The 13,875-nt window shown below is 62.0% G+C and overlaps 1 protein-coding gene across 1 annotated transcript in view; it reads right to left on the minus strand.

Moving 5' to 3' along the window:
- Positions 1-13,875, minus strand: part of LOC100603077 (mucin-5AC) — a 51,825-nt gene that overhangs the window by 17,961 nt on the left and 19,989 nt on the right. Inside the window, 19 exon segments of the mRNA XM_030810054.1 lie at positions 1,587-1,688; positions 1,953-2,139; positions 2,683-2,714; positions 2,871-2,974; positions 3,117-3,204; positions 3,538-3,716; positions 4,313-4,520; positions 4,882-5,065; positions 5,190-5,440; positions 5,879-6,053; positions 6,563-6,762; positions 7,022-9,608; positions 10,165-10,240; positions 10,242-10,383; positions 10,386-10,421; positions 10,424-10,584; positions 10,586-10,755; positions 10,758-12,964; positions 13,661-13,849. Of these exon segments, the coding sequence (XP_030665914.1) occupies positions 1,587-1,688; positions 1,953-2,139; positions 2,683-2,714; positions 2,871-2,974; positions 3,117-3,204; positions 3,538-3,716; positions 4,313-4,520; positions 4,882-5,065; positions 5,190-5,440; positions 5,879-6,053; positions 6,563-6,762; positions 7,022-9,608; positions 10,165-10,240; positions 10,242-10,383; positions 10,386-10,421; positions 10,424-10,584; positions 10,586-10,755; positions 10,758-12,964; positions 13,661-13,849 (7,278 nt within the window).

Consider the following 13,875-nt stretch of genomic DNA (forward strand, 5'->3'; position numbering starts at 1 on the left):
AGCCTCGACGTGACGCCTCCGCCAAGGCCATACGCCAGGCGGCCTCCTGGCACGGGAGTGTGGGGGGTGGGGCAGGGGCCACCCAGGCCAGCCCTGGCCTCTTACCGCTCATGTCCTGGAGGAGTGGGGAGCAGGGGCAGGCTGGCAGCTGCCAAGGTGTTTGGGGCCACACCCAGCTCTGTGGCTCTTTCCGGAATGGCGACTTGCATAACCGGGGCCAGGGGCTGTGGCGACCCAGGTGGGCGGCAGGGAGGCGGCTGCTCCCTCCCAGGGACCTGCTATCCGGTTACCTCTGGCCACTCTGCCGTGTTCCAGGCAGGGAGGGCTGGGCGGGAGGCCATGGGGCCAAGCTCACCCCAGGGGGTGGGGGATTAGTCAGCAGTTCCCACCCTACCCTGAGAGGAATTGGCAGCTTTCTAGGATACCTGATCCACCCCGGGCACAGTGGTGCTGGTTAGGGTGCCCTGAGGCTGTGAGGTCAGGTGGTCAGCCAAGCACTGGAGCCAACAGTTCTTAGAGCGGGAGCTCCCGGCTGTGCTTCTGCCTGGCCGCCAAGGGGACATGGGTCGAGGCTGGGGAGCCTCTGCCCCACCCGTTCACCCCAGGAGTCAGGCTCGGAGGCAGCCCCACTGCCCAGGTGTCTGGGAGCACACACTGGGACAGGGCGTGCGGGCAGGCAGCTGGGGAACTGGACCTGGGGGTTCCAGGGCACCCCAGCCCTGAGACCTGTCAGAGCAACCCCCAGATGTGAGCCAAGACTGGGAGCCACGGAGGCCTCGCTGCCTGCCATTGGGTCAAAAATCCTGGTGTAGGGACTGGGCCGGCCTTGCCCTCTGACCTCCCAGTACCTGCAGACGTGGCCCGCGGGCAAGAGGGACTCTGGGACTGGCTGGGCCTCCTCACAGGGCTAGGCACATAGTGGTGGGAGGGACCGAGGCCCTCCGGCCCAGCCCAAGCCCTCCAGGCTGCCATGTGCCTGTAAGCCATGAGGGGTGTCCTCAGCCTCCCAGGGCCATGGGCAGGCCTTGAGGGATGTGGATCGAGACCCGGGACTCCCCTGGCACTGCGGTGCCTGGAGCCCAGGCCTGAGCCGACAGGTGCCGGGCCTGACTGTGCTGCCACCTCGTGGCAGCTGCAGGGAGCGCGGCTGCACTCCTGAGAATGGAAGGTCGGTTCCCCAGACCCCACCCTGCCGGGCCTGGCACCTGAAACGGAGGCTGGGGGAGGTTGGAGCAATGGGCACAGCCAAAGTCCAGGAGGGCTGGGAAAAGCGCCCACCCAGACAGGCACACAAGGCCGGGCCCCTACATCCACCTTGCTGATGGTGAATCCCCCTGCCAGCCCCTCAGCCACTCCACACCACGCCCAGGGTGCACAGGTCCCTGAGATCCTCTCTGGCCCAGAGGGACACTGGGGCCACCTGAAGCCATGGGAGATTTGTCCAGCCTCATCCCTGTGGAAGGCTCAGTCCAGAGTCACAGACCGGTGGTGGACAAGCCACAGTGGCATCTGGTTATGGCCCCCCAAAATCCCAGGTGGAGATGCCAGCCCACAGCCCCTGACAGGGCCTGGTCTAGGCCACTCACTGCAGTTTTGGACCGGGCAGCAGGCCCCCGCCTCGTAGGTCGGGATTGCGCGGGCGCCCTCAGGACAGCCCGCGGGCGTGGGGCAGTGGCTGGTGTTGCAGGCTGCGGGGGTGGGAGGGAGGCAATCGGGAGTCTGTCCCCCGCCCCCGCCCGAAGGCCCACCCCCAGGGGTCTCCAGGATTGCGGATTGCCTCGACAGCCCGCTGGGGGGGTCTCCAGATGAGGCTGTTGCAGGAGCGGAGGAGGAGATGCCCTCGTAGGCACTGTCCCCAGGTGCACGCCCCAAGGCAGCAGCAAAGGCCGGGCCGAGTGGGCTCTGGGTCACCTGCCTGCCAAGCCATGCCCCCCACCCAGCAAAGGGCTTACCGCAGCTGTACTGGGGGCAGCACTGGCCAGCCTGTGGGGCTGCAGGCACAGGCATGAAGCCGGGCAGGGGGCGGGCAGGGGGCAGCGGGCAGAGCTTGGGTCGGCAGGCCAGCGTCCACGTGGCCGCCTCACACGTGCACTCCTGGCAGTCCATGCTGACAGTGTGGCCCACTTGCAAGGGAGGGGACTGAGGTCCAGCGTCCTCAGCGGCTCCACCCAGGGGTGCAGCAGCCAGGCCAGCTCATGCAGTGCCGGGTGGCCAGGTGTGGAGGCCGTGTGGCCCGCAGCTGAGGACCCCGCAGGAGTAGGGCTTCAAATTGCAGGGTAGGGCCCAGGGATGGGCACGAAGCTCTGCAAGGTGGGCAGGCTGTGGGGTGACTGGCAGGCTGTGGGGTGACCTCACACCTCCACAGTCTTGGCTGGGCAGAAGGGGGGGGTCCCAAGGAAGGGAGGAGCACAGCCAGCCTCAGGGCTGGCATCCACAGAGCAACACCAGGACAGAGGCCCTGGCACTGTCCCTGATGCGGACAGAGTGGGTACCTGGGAAGGGAGATCCCGAGTCTTTCTGGGAGCCCGGCTCCTCCCACGGCCCTTTCTCTGGGCCTCTGGCATGGAGAGGACACCCCGACCCCTGAGCCCCATCTGACCATTTCTGGGGCCAGTGTTTCAAGAGCCTCCCTCCTCGGGCTCTTGGACCCCAGTGCCCTCTTGGGTCATGCCTGCCGCTCACCTTCACCGGCTGTCCGTGGGGCCCCAGACACCCTGGAAGGAGAGAGATCTGAGGTCACTGGGGGTCAGCCGCCACAATAGGGGCGAGGGGCAGGGTCCTGTATTGGGCCCGGGGCAGACCCCAGGACCTGGCCAACACTCACAGGCCCAGTCCTGCCACAGCCCCCAGCCCTGGCCTGGGGCACGTACTGGGGCAGCCCGTGGGCATGCAGACTTAGGCATTGGTGCTGAAGAGCATCATGCCCTCCAGACAGATGCAGCCTTCGGTGATGGGGCGGGCCTCCGGCAGAGCCCTGTGGAGAGCATAGGGTTGGTGGGTCTCCTTTTTCCCTCCGGGTGGGAAGGGCCCCAGCCTGGGAGTGGGAGATGCAGTGGGAGGCTGGGGGCTGGGTGGCTCCAGCAGCCCACAGCAGGGCCAGGAGGGAGGGTGCCTACCCGAGGCTGGCGCTGTCATTCCCATAGCAGTAGGAGGGGTTGCTCGGGTCGCAGGGCTGGTACACCTTGTAGGCTGGGCAGGTGAATGCTGTGGGGAGGGAAAGCCACACCTGAGAGGGCGGGAGGGCACCCACCCAGAGCACCGTGGGCCACTGGGCACCCATATCTGCTCCAGAGCTGCCTGCAGCCACCCGTGGGCCTGGGCCTCGCTACAGCCTCCCACACCCCAGTGCCCCGCTATGGGCTCCCCCATGTGGACGCCCTCCTTTCTCTCCAGGGAACCGGGTGCACTCTGCCCTGGGGGTGCCCCCTCCTCCTCCAGGTCCCACCCTGACTGGCCGAGCCCACCCTGATGGTCCACCTGGCGTGCCTGTGCCCCTCACAAGCGACTTGGGACCCTGAGGACAGTGGTGGCACTCACAGCGCATGTGGTTGGTCTGGCCTCTCCAGTCGATGCAAATGTCTCGGGACGCGCAGAGCGCCACATACAGCTCCAGGCTGGAGCACACCACATCCAGGTCGGTCATGTGGCACTGGTCGAAGACACAGCCCTCATAGAATGGCAGTGGGGGGACCACGGCGTGGCACGGCTCAAAGACCCCGTGGGAGGGATGGGCGGGGTGCTGGGTGCAGCCTCTCCAGTCACTTGCCTGCTCTACGTCAGGCTCCCAGGCTTCAGGGCAGTCCCCAGGCGAGGCGAGTCCCAGAGCAGCCGCTGGTGTGGGGCCGCCCTCCTGTATCCCCGGACAGGCTCCTTCCACACATTCTGTGTGCTTGGGGGCTGGGGGTGGGGGTCCAGATGGCATCATCCATTTATTTCTGCAAGTTCTTCTTCCTGGCTCCCCCAACCCCTGCCCTGCAAACCTGGGAGCTGCCTGGGGGCAGTGACCGATGCCCCCGTCCATACACCTGAGCCAGCAGAGAGCCTCAGAGATGGCCCAGCCGGCCAGCCCTGGCGACCCCTTGGCAGCATTCCAGCCATGACCACCCCTCCCTGGTGCCCGTCCCTCCCCAGTGCCCACCCCTCCCCGGCACCCACTTGTCCCCAACACCCGCCCCTCCTTGGCCTGTGGCACCAGCAGCTCTCATTTCCTCTCAGGAGCCCCCTGAAAATGCGCCTCTTCCCCTCCAGCCCTTGGAAGGGTGGGAGGTGGGGTGGCCGCACTGACCCTCCCTCCCTTGCACCCAAGTCTCACTTGCTCAGAATCAGCTGGCAGATGGGTGATGGCAGGCACGGAGCAGGCGGTGTGGTGGGCCCGACCGTGGTGGGTGTCGGGCGAGGCCCGTGGCAGGCTGGCTGGTCGGGGATGCTCACGTTCCAGAGGCTGGACATCTCAGAGCAGGAAGCGACCACCGTCCCCCTAGGCGTGCGGCACGCATCCTTCCTGTCATTGGTGCAAGTGCCTGGGCAAACGCGGTGGGAGTCAGGCTGCTGGACAGCAGAGCCGGCTGGCCCCACTGCCCATGGGGCTTGGCACCCCCAGCTGGGGGACAGGACCCTGGCGTCTCAGGGTCACACCTTGGTGGACTGCAGCGGGCCCTGCGTGTGTCTCACTGTCCCCCGAGAACAACCCTGGGACAGTCCCCATGGTACCGGGGAGCTGCAGATACCGGCAGGTGTAAGCCTCATGCGTGTGGCCTGCACTCAGCAGAGCAGCCAGAAAGCAGAGACACCGGCACACGTGGCACACGGAGGCCATGTCCCTGCCCGGCACCCCCCACCCCCGTGAATGTGAGATGATGCCCAGGAGCCCTGTGGCCTCACCGCACTGGCCCTCGGTGTTGTTGGCAAACTTGCTGAATGGCACCTCCACCGAGAAGATGAGGCCAGAGAACATGATCTGGACTCCCAGCTCCGGGACGGTCGCGTACATCTTGATGCCGATGCGCGAGACCACGATGCCGTTTTTCCAGAAGCCGGGGCTGACCACCTTATTGTTGAAGATGATCTGGACGCAGGGCGCAGTTGACGGGAAGTCAGAAGGCAGGCGGGTGGGCGGTCAGCCGCTGCTCAGGCTCTTGCCGGGAAAGCCTCGTCCCCCACCCTCCCCGGCACACTGGGCGCGCCCCCACCTCGTTGGTCATCACCCCGTGGACTGGCTTGCGGGTCAGCACCACGCGGTCCTGGTGGTACTCCAGGATGATGGACCTCGGGCAGGAGAGCCCGTCCTCCACACCGCAGAAGTAGTTGTCGACGAGCACGCGGAAGTGGCCATACACGGGCACAATCTGCTGCACCAGCACATACGTGCAGTTGTCCAGGAAGGTGTAGTAGGTGCCGTCAAAGGTGATGTAGTGGGGGTCACCCCAGCCGCTGCACACACCTGCCAGGCCCCAGGGGCAGCCTTACAGGCGGCTCGAGTGGTGGCACCATGGCCCTGGGGCTTCCTCCCAACAGGTCACATCTGTTCCTGATCCCCCACCGTCTCGCCTCACAGGGCGCATGAGACCCTCCACGTCATCAGAACACACATGGCCAGTGCCTGCACAGAGGTCTGTGCAGCAGGCTCTTGACAAGGCTGGAGCGAGGCAAGGACAGACTCCTCCACCTTCTCCAGCCAGGCTGCTCCAAGGCTCACAGGGATTCACTCAGCACCTCTAAGTGGGGAGGCTCAGCCCCATGCACCCCCGCCTTGATGCTGGGAAGTCCTTCCTGCTGTCCCACCCAATTCTTTTCTGCTTCAGCCAAGCCCCACCCATTTCCACCTGGGTGGGGAGTGGCTGCCCCGGCTGCCCTGGCTCCCACCCGGCGCTCCACTCACACTGGCACTGGTAGTGATGGCAGCAGCCATCTTGGTCAGCCACCTTCACGGCTGGGTAGCCATTGACACAGGTGGGCTTCTCCACCCTCGGGCACCTGCGCGGGCGCAGGGAGATGACGTTGTTGCCCTCACAGGTGGGCTCGGAGCAGTTGGGCGTGGCCCAGGTCTCACCTTTCTGCAGAAGCCCAGAGACCTGCAGGGTCTGCCCTCTCCCGATCTCCGGGGCACCCCTTGGTTCTCGGAGTCCCGAGAGTCCCGTGTGGGGACAGGGGAGGGTGGCTGTGCCCCAGTCTCCTTCCCGCCCCACCCTCAGCACCCACCCCAGACACCGAGCTGGCCCGGGGCAGGGGCCTCTGGTGTGGGAGTTGCTCCTCCCTGGCTCTGCCACACTCCCTGGCTGTGCAGCCAGGGCCACAGCCTCATCCAGCTTCTCTGGCCCTGGCTGTCCTCAGCACAGCCCCAGGCTTGGGCCCCACACACCCAGTGTCTAGAAAGCACGTGCCTGGGAAGTCCGGGGGGATCAGAGACGCCAGGCTACAGCACGGCCCTCTCCTGACGGCCGGGCTGCCTCCACTAGGGCCAGTGACCTTCTCAAGACCTTGCAGCTGAAGACTAATTGCAAAGACATTCAAGTTCCCTGTAGGGGCCCCTGAGCCTTCAGAAGGGTGAGAAGTAGGGGGTTACCTTTCTGGGGGGAACCGCATTTGGGCATCCCAGCTCAGTGACGGGCTCGGAGGTGGATGTCGAAGGGGACGTGGCTGGGGCAGGAGGCAGTGTGGTGGACGGACAGTCACTGTCAACCCCTCTGACCACTTGGCAGTCCTGGCTACACAGGGCATAATAGCAGTGGCCGGCGAGGTCTCTGTGGCGGTATATGGTGGATCCTACAAGAGAAAGGGACATGGCAGCCTTTAGTGGAGTCCTGCACAAAGAAGCAAAAACCTCTCAGTGAGCCACAGAGGCACTTTCTACCACCTGCGTAATGGGAAAAAATTTCAGAGAATGCCAGCAGCCACTCTGTGACAATGAGCCTGTGCCACAAAGAGCAGAGACTCCTCTCATCTCCATCACAGCTTGGCGTTTCTGGATGAAAAACTGACCAGGGTGAGCTCAGAAACAATTGCACCAGAAACACTCACGAACCCGCAGGGTAGAGCCGGTTGGCTATGTTGCAGAAGCAGGTTTGGGTGGAGTAAGCCACGGAGCTGGATGCCACAGAGCTGGATGCCATGGAGCTGGATGCCACAGAGCTGGATGCCATGGAGCGGGATGCCATGGAGGTGGATGCCACGGAGGTAGACAGGGAAGGATACAGGGCATTGGTAGGAGAAGTCCCATATGGGGTCACAGAGGTCACCGGGCAGCCTCTGGGGGTCTTGCAGCAGAGCATGCGCACCTCGTAATCGAGGCACATCTTGAAGGGTCCCTGCTGGTCCTGGTTCCGGCACACCAGGCCCTCTTCGTGGCTGCACTGCACCACCTGGCCCAGGTGTTCGATGTTCACCTCCAGATGGCTCTCGGCTCGGCACTGGAGCCTGGTGATCTCCTCAGGTCAGCGGCAGATTTTTTCCCCACTCCTGATGATGTTGTTGTAGGTTTCCTTGTCTCCGCCATGGGGTCCAGGGGATGGGAAGTCCACATCGAACCACTTGGTCCAGGTGCACTGGGGATGACAGTCACTGGTGACTGGTTGAGAGTGGGTTGTCTTGGATACAGAAAGATGGCTTGTGCTGGTCTTTGAAACAGAGGTTGTGCTGGTGGAGGGAACAGGGCTGGGAGTAGTTCCAGGACCAGAGGCTGTGCTGGTTGTAGGGGCAGAAGTTGTGCTGGTCTGTGGAGTGGAGATTGTGCTGCTTGTAGGAGCAGAGGTTGTTCCGGTTGTAGGAGCAGAGGTTGTGCTGGTTGTAGGGGCAGAGGTTGTGCTGGTTGTAGAAGCAGAGGTTGTGCTGGTGGGGGGAACAGGGCTGGGAGTAGTTCCAGGACCAGAGGTTGTGCTGGTTGTAGGGGCAGAGGTTGTGCTGGTTGTAGCAGCAGAGGTTGTCCTGGTGCTGGGAACAGGGCTTGGAGTAGTTTCAGGACTAGAGGTTGTGCTGGTTGTAGGAGCAGAAGTTGTGCTTGTGGTAGGAGCAGAGGTTGTGCTGGTGCTGGGAACACAGCTTGGAGTAGTTCCAGGACCAGAGGTTGTGCTGGTTGTAGAGGCAGAGGTTGTGCTGGTTGTAGCAGCAGAGGTTGTGCTTGTGGTAGGAGCAGAGGTTGTGCTGGTGCTGGGAACATGGCTTGGAGTAGTTCCAGGACCAGAGGTTGTGCTGGTTGTAGAGGCAGAGGTTGTGCTGGTGATAGGAGCAGAGGTGGTTCTGGTCGTAGCAACAGGGCTGGGAGTAGTTTCAGGACCAGAAATTGTGCTGGTTGTAGGGGCAGAGATTGTGCTGCCTGTCAGGGCAGAGGTGGCGCTGGTTATAGGAGCCAAGGTTGTGCTGGTTGTTGGGGCCGAGGTTGTGCTGGTTGTAGGGGCAGAGGTTGTGCTGGTTGTAGGGGGAGAGGTTGTGCTGGTTATAGGAGGCGAGGTTGTGCTGGTTGTTGGGGCTGAGGTTGTGCTGGTTGGGCAGGTCGTGTGGTTGTAGGGCAGGGTGCTGGTCTGTGGAGTGGAGGTTGTGCTGGTTGTCACCAAAATGGTTGTCCTGGATTTCTGCCAAGAGGAAGTGCTCTGAGTTGGGCTGGTGGCTCTCCCACTTGGGGTGCTAGGAGCTGTCACAGGTGTGGAGGTCACAGGGCAGCCTTTGGGGGTCTCACAGCAGAGTATGTGCACTTCGTAGTTGAGGCACATCTTGAAGGGTCCCTGCTGGTCCTGGCTGCGGCACACCAGACCCTCTTTGCGGCTGCACTGCACCACCTGGCCCAGTTGTTCGATGCTCACCTCTGGGTGGCTCTCGGCTCGGCACTGGAGCCTGGTGATCTCCTCAGGTCGGTGGCAGATTTTTTCCCCACTCCTGATGATGTTGTTGTAGGTTTCCTTGTCCCCGCCATGGGGTCCAGGGGATGGGAAGTCCACGTCAAACCACTTGGTCCAGGTGCACCAGGGATGACAGTCTCTGGTGACTGGTTGAGGGTGGGTTGTCTTGGATACAGAAACATGGCTTGTGCTGGTCTTTGAAACAGAAGCTGTGCTGGTGGTGGTAACAGGGCTGGGAGTAGTTCCAGAACTGGAGGCTGTGCTGCTTATAGCAGCTGAGGTTTTGCTGGTCTGTGGAGTGGAGGTTGTACTGCTTGTAGGGGGAGAGGTTGTGCTGGCTATAGTAGCAGAGGTTGTGCTGGTTGTAGGGGAAGAGATTGTGCTGGTTGTAGGGGCAGAGATTGTGCTGGTTGTAGGAGCAGAGGTTGTGCTGGTTGTTGGAGCAGAGATTGTGCTGGTTGTTGGAGCCGAGGTTGTGCTGCTTGTAGGGGCAGAGGTTGTGCTGGTTGTAGGAGCCGAGGAAGTGCTGGTTGTAAGAGCCGAGGCTGCACTGGTTGTAGGACCAGAGGTCGTTCTGTGTGTAGGAGCCAAGGTCCTGCTTGTTGTAGGGGCAGAGGTTGTGTTGGTTGTAGGTGCAGAGGTTGTACTGCTTGTAGGAGCAGAGGTTGAGCTGGTGGTAGGAGCCGAGGTTGTGCTGCTTATAGGGGCAGAAGTTGTGCTGGTTATAGTAGCAGAGGTTGTGCTGGTTATAGGAGACAAGGTTGTGCTGGTTGTAGGGGGCTGGTTGTAGTAGGGTTGTGGGGTAGCAGGGTTGTGCGGTGTGTGGGGTGTGGGTGGGCAGAGATGTGGGGGGGCTGGGCTCTGGGGTAGGGAGGCAGGGTTGTGCTGGTGTGGGGCAGATTGTGCTGGTGGGGAGGGTGGGGTGTGAAGCAGAGGTTGCTGGTGGGCAGGGGGGTAGTTCAGGAACAGAAGTTGTGCTGGTTGTAGGAACAGAAGTTGTGCTGGTTGTAGGAACAGAGCTGTGCTGGTTGTAGAAGCAGAGGTTGTGCTGGTGGTAGGAACAGAGCTGGGAGTAGTTCCAGGACCAGAGATTCTGCTGATTGTAGTGGCAGAGGTTGTGCTGCTTATGGGGCAGAGGTTGTGCTGGCTGTAGGAGCAGAGGTTGTGCTGGTGGTGGGAATGGGGCTAGTAGTAGTTCCAGGACAGAGGTTGTGCTGCTTGTAGGAGCAGAGCTGGTGCTGGTTGTAGAAGCAGAAGTTGTGCTGGTGGTAGGAACAGGGCTGGGAGTAGTTTCAGGACAGAGATTCTGCTGATTGTGTGGCAGAGGTTGTGCTGCTATAGGGGCAGAGGTGTGCTGGTTGTAGGGCAGAGGTGAGCTGGTGGTGGGAACGGGGCTAATAGTAGTTCAGGACTGGAGGTCGTGCTGCTGTAGGAGCAGAGCTGGTGCTGGTTGTAGGAGGAGAGGTTGTGCTGGTGGTAGGAACAGGGCTGGGAGTAGTTCCAGCACCAGGGGTTGTGCTGGTTGTAGGAGCAGAGCTGGTGCTGGTTGTAGGGCAGAGGTTGTGCTGGTGGTAGGACAGGCTGGAGTAGTTCAGGACCAGAGATTGTGCTGATTGTAGCAGCAGAGGTTGTGCTGCTTTAGGAGCAGAAGTGTTCTTGTTGTAGGGGCAGAGGTTGTGCTGGTGGGGAACAGAGCTTGGGGTGTTCAGGACCAGAAGTTGTGCTGGTTGTAGGAGCTGAGGTTGTGCTGGTTGTGGAGTGGAGGTTGTGCTGCTTGTAGGGTAGAGGTTGTGCTGGTTGTAGTAGCAGAGGTTGTGCTGGTTGTAGGAGCAGAGGTTGTGCTGATTGTAGGAGCTGAGGTTGTGCTGGTTGTAGGGGCAGAGGTTGTGCTGGCTGTAGGAGCAGAGATTGTGCTGGTGGTGGAACAGGGCTGGGAGTAGTTCCAGAACCAGAAGTTGTGCTCGTTGTAGGAGCAGAGATTGTGCTTGTTGTAGCAGCAGAGGTTGTGCTGGTGGTAGGAACAGGGCTGGGAGTAGTTTCAGGACCAGAGATTCTGCTGGTTGTAGTGGCAGAGGTTGTGCTGCTTGTAGGGGCAGAGGTTGTGCTGGTTGTAGGAGCAAAGGTTGTGCTGGTGGTGGGAACAGGGCTGGAAGTAGTTCCAGGATCGGAGGTTGTGCTGCTTGTAGGAGCAGAGCTGGTGCTGTTTGCAGGGGCAGAGGTTGTGCTGGTGGTGGGAACAGGGCTGGAAGTAGTTCCAGGACCGGAGGTTGTGCTGCCTGTAGGAGCAGAGCTGGTGCTGGTTGTAGGGGCAGAGGTTGTGCTGGTGGTAGGAACAGGGCTGGGAGTAGTTTCAGGACCAGAGATTGTGCTGGTTGTTGGGGCAGAGGTTGTGCTGGTTGTTGGGGCAGAGGTTGTTCTGGCTGTAGGAGCAGAGGTTGTGCTGGTTGTATGGGCATAGGTTGTACTGGTCTGTGGAGTGGAGGTTGTGTTGGTTGTCACCAAAGTGGTTGTCCTGGATTTCTGCCAAGAGGAGGTGCTCTGAGTTGGGCTGGTGGTTCTCCCACTTGGGGTGCTAGGAGCTGTCACAGGTGTGGAGGTCACCGGGCAGCCTCTGGGGGTCTTGCAGCAGAGCACGTGCACCTCATAGTTGAGGCACATCTTGAAGGGTCCCTGCTGGTCCTGGTTGCGGCACACCAGGCCCTCTTTGCGGCTGCACTACACCACCTGGCCCAGGTCTTCGATGCTCACCTCCGGGTGGCTCTCGACTCGGCACTGGAGCCTGGTGATCTCCTCAGGTCGGTGGCAGATTTTTTCCCCACTCCTGATGATGTTGTTGTAGGTTTCCTTGTCTCCACCGTGGGGTCCAGGGGATGGGAAGTCCACGTCGAACCACTTTGTCCAGGTGCACCGGGGATGACAGTCTCTGGAGACTGGTCTGGTGTGGGTGCCCTGTGTGACGCTGGTTGCTGTGGTCCTGCCCCTGGAGGTGGCCGTGGGTTGCTCTGTGGAGGCCGAGGGCATGTGTCTGGTGAAGGTGGTCAGGGTCTGAGCTCCGGTTGGGTGTGGAGTCGGCCGTGTCGTTGCGACGGTCTTTGGCGGTCTGGTGCCGTCTCTGCACACGTTCACCGTCTCACAACACTGGATGCGGATCTCATAGTCATAGCAGATGGGTGGGAGCTGGTTCTTGTTCAGGCAAATCAGTCCCTCCGTGCGGCTGCAGATGACGTCCTACCCCAGGTCTGCCAATGGCGTGTTAGGGAAGCTCTCTGCCCGGCACTGCACGCTTCGAGGACTTTCACAGAATGTGTATCCTTCGTCTCTCAAATTTTGAAATGTGTCAAAATCTCCACCATTTATTCCAGGAGCAGGGTAGCTGCCATCGATCCACTCGGTCCAGGTGCAAAGCTTCTGTAGGCAGGAGGATGTGCTGGGCTCGGTGGGGGTGGGCTTGCTGGAGACCACGGAGGTCCCTGGGGCCGTGGTCGACATGGATGATGTTGATGTTGCCAGCACTGGCGGAGGGCTGGGAGTTGAGAAAGTTTTTTTGACAGATGTAGCGGTACCTGGGGCAGGTGTTGTCCTGGCTGTAGAGACAGCCACGGGGCCAGGTGTGCTACTGGGGGCTGAGGAGGCTGAGGCCCGGGTTTCAGTGGTCTTGGAGGTTGTTGGAGGAGTGGTCTGGGCTGGACTGCTAGAGGTGGAGCAGGCTAGGGGCGTGCAGCACAGGACCCTGATCTGGTAGTTGTAGCAGAGCCCTGATGCCTGCTCCCTGTTACAACAGGTCAGCCCCACGTCCGCGCTGCACTGCACACGCTGCCCCAGGACTCGGAGCAGCACTCAGGGGGCATCCTCGGCTCAGCACTCCACTGACCTGGGTGATTCGCACACCCGGTACCCATGGGCGTGGAGGTTCTCCAGTGTGTTGAAGTCACCGCTGTCCTTGCCCCGTCCAGGGCGGCTGAGGTCCATCCATGGCGACCAAAGGCACTTTTCCCCACAGACCGGCGGCAGCGAGGCGGAGGCTGTGGGCGGCCTTGTCCTGGGAGAAGTGCCTGCTGTGGTGGGCCAGGCGCTGCTCGGAGGGCCTGTGTGCGCGCTGCTCGGGCCAGGGCTGGGGGCGTGCCTGGAGCTCATGACTGTGGGTAGAAGAGAAGGCAGCTGAGCATGAGGGGCCGGCACTTGGGGGCCGACCCCGCCCCTCCCTGCAGCCCTGTCAGCGGTCTGGGGCTGTGCCAGTGGGCCTGTCTGCCTGTCCCCACCCACGGTCCCTGCTCAGAACCCACATGAGCGGCACAGGTGCTGAAGAGCCAGGCGAACTGACTTGAGTTTTAGGGAAGTGGCTCCCAGGCCATGCCCTGAGCAGGGTCCACACATCTGTGTCCCAGAACACCAGAGTTCCAGAGCTTTCTACTCTCAGAGAAGCTCAGATGATGCCTTGGGCCCTGAGACATCCCCCAGGAGAGGGCGAGGACACGGGGGTACCTGAGCCCTGAGCAGTGTGAGGCAAGTGGCAGCCGTGCATCCCTGGGGCCAGCCTGGGCTGCCAGACCCCTGACACCCCCATGAGGCCAGGCCCGGGGACTGCTGAGGGCAGGACTTGGACGCCAGGCCTGCCGGGGTGACTTGGAGGCCAGGCCCTCCCCACTGCAGGTGGCTGGCGGGGAAACAGCAGGTAATCCCCGAGCCCGACTCCCTGCTCCTCGGTCCCTTCCTGATCCTCAGGGGCTGCCGCCCATGCCCAGAGCTGCTGTGACCTCAGCATCCAGCAAGGGCAGCTGTGCCAGGCAGTGGGAGGGGCTCACCCCGGGGCTCCTCGGCCGCATTTGCCTTACCCAGCGGGGGTGTGGAGAAGGAGAAGGTGGTTGAGGGGACGGGGGTGGTGGGGCTGCAGGGGTAGACCGTCCTCTCAATGGTGCCATTGGCCCCGCAGCGGGCGGAGATGCAGCCACCCGTGCCGTCTGTCGTGTGGTAGATGACGTCCCCTGGGTGGAAGTGCCGTCCATCGTAGGTGCAGACACAGGCTGTGGGGACAGAAGGGCCAGGCCCG

Source organism: Nomascus leucogenys, chromosome 4 (genome assembly GCF_006542625.1).
Source record: "Nomascus leucogenys isolate Asia chromosome 4, Asia_NLE_v1, whole genome shotgun sequence".
In the NCBI taxonomy this organism is placed as follows: Eukaryota; Metazoa; Chordata; class Mammalia; order Primates; family Hylobatidae; genus Nomascus; species Nomascus leucogenys.